This window comes from Vigna angularis, chromosome 6, assembly GCF_016808095.1.
Source record: "Vigna angularis cultivar LongXiaoDou No.4 chromosome 6, ASM1680809v1, whole genome shotgun sequence".
Lineage (NCBI taxonomy): Eukaryota > Viridiplantae > Streptophyta > Magnoliopsida > Fabales > Fabaceae > Vigna > Vigna angularis.
In genome coordinates, this window is record NC_068975.1 from 3,973,847 (window position 1) to 3,978,999 (window position 5,153).

A 5,153-nucleotide genomic window follows, 5' to 3' on the forward strand; every position below is an offset into this window, starting at 1 on the left:
TTTTGTCAAAAGATGATAGAAGAAAATTGTAAAAAATGGGACATCATGGGGCCTCCACTAACGGTTTTGGATGCTTGGCAAAATACAAATGTGTCCAAAATCCAATGCTGAAATATTTGAATAAAAGTATGGGCTGCAGGGAATGTTATTCTCAAAAGTTGAAAAGCATGACACCACCATTCATTTTTTGCAGCAATCAAGCATCACATGATTTGGGATGTAACAAGGGTCCACGGACAACTCAAACACCACCATGGCTGGAAGAAAGAAGGCCATTCCACAGCCTAGTTCAACAAGGAGCTGGCGTCCCTTTGATGCATTCAGCAAGCTTGACAGCAACGTTCATCACGGTCACAAGAGAAGCAGCACCATCCAGCTGAAGAAAGAAACCTTCACTAGAGGAAGATGAGGTGGTGTTCTCGGTCCAGCAACTTGTTGAAGCAACCACCTGCAGCGTGAATGAAGTTGGCAGTAAAAGCAACAGCGTTTGATACCAGTCCAGCAGCTGTAGATGCAGAGTGAGTGTGGAAGAGGAGAGAACACGGATCATTCAGCAACACAGCAGTAGTGCACGAAGAACGCATCCAGCAGTTGCTCCATGCAGAGAAAGAGGAGTCTTCATGTTCCCAGCTACAACAACACAAAGCTGTTAAGGCTGGAAGCAGATGGAGCTCTCGGTCATCTTCCATGACAGTAGAAGAGCACGTCCACTTGAATGGAGGGCAGCGGTCCTCAAAGAAACAGCAACGCCCATCCAGCATGTCTTGCATCCAGAGCTTGGGAGACACTCACAACACACATCCACCCACCGAAATGGAGAACGGTTGAGTTGCAGCTACCGAGAGGGAGAGCTAAAACGTGTGCACAACAAAGAGAAGTCTTCATCTTCCAGCACCTTCACGCAACACTTGAAGAAGCCAGCTCCAGCACTTCCCGGTGGCAGCAAACTTCAAGCTCCAGCTCTGGCCTACAGAGCAGCTCACGGTCCAGCCAGTAGCAGTGGTCTTCACGGAAGCAGGCTAGCAGCAAAAAGGTGGTGATGACTGGAATGTTCAGAGAATGGATGTGCACGTGATGGACAACATGGAAGTGAGAAAGGGTTCCCCATCTGCAGAGAAGTTGGCAACAAATATGGAGGTGGATGAAGAAGCCACAATCACGGCCTGCACAATCAAGCAGCTTGGGCAGCAGCATTTTGGAGGGGACCACATTGAATCAAAAGAAGGTCACGGTTTTTACTGGAAACTCACGGGTTTGGGAGGCCAGCAATTCACGTCCAGAGAGTTTGGGCTATAAAAGAGTATCAGCAAGCAGAGAAGAATCATCAGTATTAGGAGTAGGATAGTTAAGAGTGCAATTACGTTCTGGCTTTCCATTTTCCTACTCCCCTTTGGGGGAGGTTTTAGATTTCTTTTAATTTTCAGTTTCAAGGATTGAATTTCCATTGTAGTTTCCACTCTGCATTTTCCAATTGAGGTTGACTTTAATTTTCATTTACGCACTCCGTTTTCACGTTTAAACTTTGGATGAAATTCTGTTCTGTTATGAATTTTTAGATTTGCAATTTTAATTCTGTCAGGAATTTATTTGTTTTGCAATTTAACGTTTTCTTAATTTAAGTGTTCAATCTTTGGTGAATTCCATTTTCAGTTAAATGTTTTTATCTGTTAAGTTTATCGTTCATGATTTTCTGAACTGTTAAATTCTGTCATTGCGTTTTACCGTTTGTTTTATTTTCAGACGTCTTCTAATTTTTACCGTCTTTTACCGTTCAGTTTTTACCATCGTTAAAATTTATTTCAGTGTTTTTAAATCCAGTTGTGTTTAATTTCCAGTCCACTTTTAAATTTTATTTACCGCACAAAAACATTCACAACCCCCCCTTCGTGTTATAAATCTAAGACTAAACCTACAAATTGGTCCTCGAGAGACGACCTAGGAGTCACTTCCTAGTTATACTACATTCTTTATCTGTATCAAATTTGTATGACCGCGACAGTCGTATCAAGTGGGTAGTTATATGGATGCAGCACGGGCTATAATCGTTTACATATTACTAGTAATCGATTACCAAAAGGATTTTTGGTCTAATCAATTAATTTAAAACAGTAACTATTGTAAGCATTGTAAACCAAACAATTTCAGGAACAGTAAATCAAAGGGTTTTTTGACAATGTTCATCAACCAATGGATTACCATAAAAATCATGTATTCATTTACACAACAATGTCATATACATACAAGAAGAAGTAGGAAGTTATTTACATCAAACAATGTTGTTATAGAAATTATTATGTACAGTTGACAACAAAGACATAAATCCGGAAGGAGGCACTTCAGATTGTGGTGATACTTGGTAAGATTGGGATCTAAATTGTACGACCTCTGGACTTTGTATCACATCAGGTATTCTTGTCTCCTGAATGAACACAATTATAATTAGAATACATGTAACAAAATGACGTAATAAATGGAAGAAACATACAATTTAATTACTTACAGAATCTTGTACGAATGGTGTTGAAGTTTTTTGGATGAAGCAGTTTTCCCTTTTTTGGTTCTTTTATCAACGACTGACTTTAACCTGTTGGTGCGTGGTCGTCCTTTTTGCTTCACTGCTAAAGGGCTACAGACATGTACATCAACACTTGCACCAGCAGTGTCGGGTATTGTACCGGTGACCGGATTGTCATACCGTAGTTCACCTCCATCACTAATGATGTTATTTGTCATGGATGAATTGCATCCAAACTTTTTACCCAGCAAACGAAGTTCTTTTTCCAACTCATTAGAAGCAGCTTCCGACTCACAAGCTACCTCAGCTATTTCATAGAATCGTTTGCACAAAATTTGGTATCTTTGCATCGCCAGTTCATGATTGGAATTACTATACGCTGCTCTAATGAGAGTGTGCCTTCTACGGATATTTTTGCTCCACCGCCGTAAAACGTATTTTGAGAATACACTGTAAACATCTTCCTGACCGAATAACAAAAGGCAATGGCGACAAATGATGCCTCTAAACTCAAATAATAGGCAAGAATAGGTGGTATTTTTTGTGAGTGGATCAAATTGCACTTTATAAAATTTATCTGCACATTTACCCTCCCACATGCGCTCCTCTTTTATTGTGTAAGTGTTGAAGAAGTTGTCTTTTACGGTTTCTTTGATGAAACAATTCATCCTTGACCGAAACTCTGTTTGCACATCCTCAAACTTTGCATGTGTGTACTCTAGTTGAAATTCTCTCTCGATTGGTGACTGAGAACCACATGCAACTGTGGTGTTGAGGGAGGAGAAATCAACTTGTATTTCTTTTTGGGCCTTCATTCTGAGGGCATTGTCGTATTGAACCACAAATTGGTGAAGTGTGGTATTAGAATTGATAAATCCATCAAAGAAAGCATTCATTCCCTCACTTCTTTGAGTAGTTGACATGCCCGCCCATAAATGATTCCTCAAGTAACAAGGTACCCATTTGTGTCTCTCCTGATACAAAGTACATAACCATTCATTCTCCTATAATCCATGTCTGGTCAGTAGTTCTTTCCAACCATTCTCAAAGTCCATTGGATAACCACAGTCATAGACAAGCGCGTTTAGATCGGTTTGGATAGCCACATATTGTTTATAGCCTTGAAATTTTTCAGGCAACTTTTTCATTATGTGCCATAAACACCACCTCTGCCTAGTATTTGGAAAGACTTCTTCGATGGCATTCGTCATTGCCCTACATTGATCAGTTATAATCCCATTTGGGGCCTTATTACCCATGCATCTAAGCCAAGATTGGAACAACCATACAAAAGAGCCAGTGTCTTCCGACGATAGCAATCCACATCCAAGTAAAATGGAGTGTCCATGATGGTTAACTCCGACGAAAGGCGCAAATGGCATGTCATACTTATTTGTTAAGTAAGTGCTGTCGAAAGACACCACATCACCAAATTCTTCACAAGCAGCTCGACTTCTTGCATCTGCCCAAAAGACACTACAAATTCTATTTCCTTCATCCAATGCAATGTCATAAAAGAACTCGTTATTTAAATCTTTCATTGATGAAAATTGTCGTAGGAGGGCTTGTCCATCACCATCCTTACATAAAGATCTTCTGTGTTGGCCAATGTAGTTTCGCGCATCTCACTCCATGAAGTCCATGTTTTCAAATTCACCTGCATTGCTCACGATGCTAAGGAAACTCTTATTAATCTGGACTTCAGCATCATCGTTCAGCTCCAATGTGCGCTTAGCTTGCATGCTCAATTTTCTATTGCCAGGAATTAGCTCGGAGGTATTTGGGCATAGATCATGGTTGTGCTCTAGGACAACGGTCCTTATAAACCATTTATCGTCCTTCCTTCCAATGGTTATGCCAGTTGGACATTGATTGGTTTGGCTAAGAAGTGTTTTCACCTCGAGTTTGATTGAAGAGACATATTTTCCTTCCCTTGAGCAAACTAATCTCAAGTAGTTGACATTGTTGTTGTTATCTTTTTTAGAAGTTCTTGTGCGCACAACAAATCCACATCTAATGGGATAATTTGTGTAAACATGTTTTGCTTCTTCCATTGTCTGAAAACACTTATGCAATGTTGGCTCCAAGTCCAAAAAGCTTTCAATAGGGTCATCAATATTGACATTACACTCAAGCAGTTCACTCACATAACGACCTATAAAAACATTATTAAAACTAAGAAATGGAAATAAAAAAAACTATTTTAGTGCCTCTTTATTGCGCCCTTTAATGAAGCTAAAGCTTTCCTCACCAACCTCCAGTGAAGGATTAAGTGCACCCTTCTTAAATGTCCTCCTCAACAACCTCCAGAAGAAGATAGTAGAATGTGTCTTTAATGAAGAGGAATGGTAAAAGGCACAAAGTTCACGTAGAAGGGAGAAATATGAAGTATTTTGGAGGGAAGAAGTCTGTGAAGCAACAAAAACAAGCTACGTTGAAAGAGTGTACATTCAGTTGGTTTTCTCTCTCATACCTCACATTAATTGCAACTTACTTTATCATTCCCCACATTTAATGCAAGTTCATTCAAGCAAGCAAAGAGATTTTCTCTTTCACCAATTTGTGCCAAAAAGTAACTGGCTCGTTAATCAACGAAGCTTTTGTCATTAATTGAAACATGAAGTAAAAAAAGTAATAA

The 5,153-nt window shown here is 39.7% G+C and overlaps 1 protein-coding gene across 1 annotated transcript; it reads right to left on the reverse strand.

Annotated features, from left to right (window-relative positions):
• Positions 1 to 897: 897 nt before the first annotated feature.
• Positions 898 to 3,438, reverse strand: LOC108341420 (protein FAR-RED IMPAIRED RESPONSE 1-like). The gene is made up of 2 exons (XM_052879518.1): positions 2,501 to 3,438; positions 898 to 1,108 (listed from the first exon to the last, which is right to left on the reverse strand). Exons 1-2 carry the CDS (start codon positions 3,436 to 3,438, stop codon positions 898 to 900), a joined length of 1,149 nt encoding a protein of 382 aa, XP_052735478.1.
• Positions 3,439 to 5,153: the final 1,715 nt, after the last annotated feature.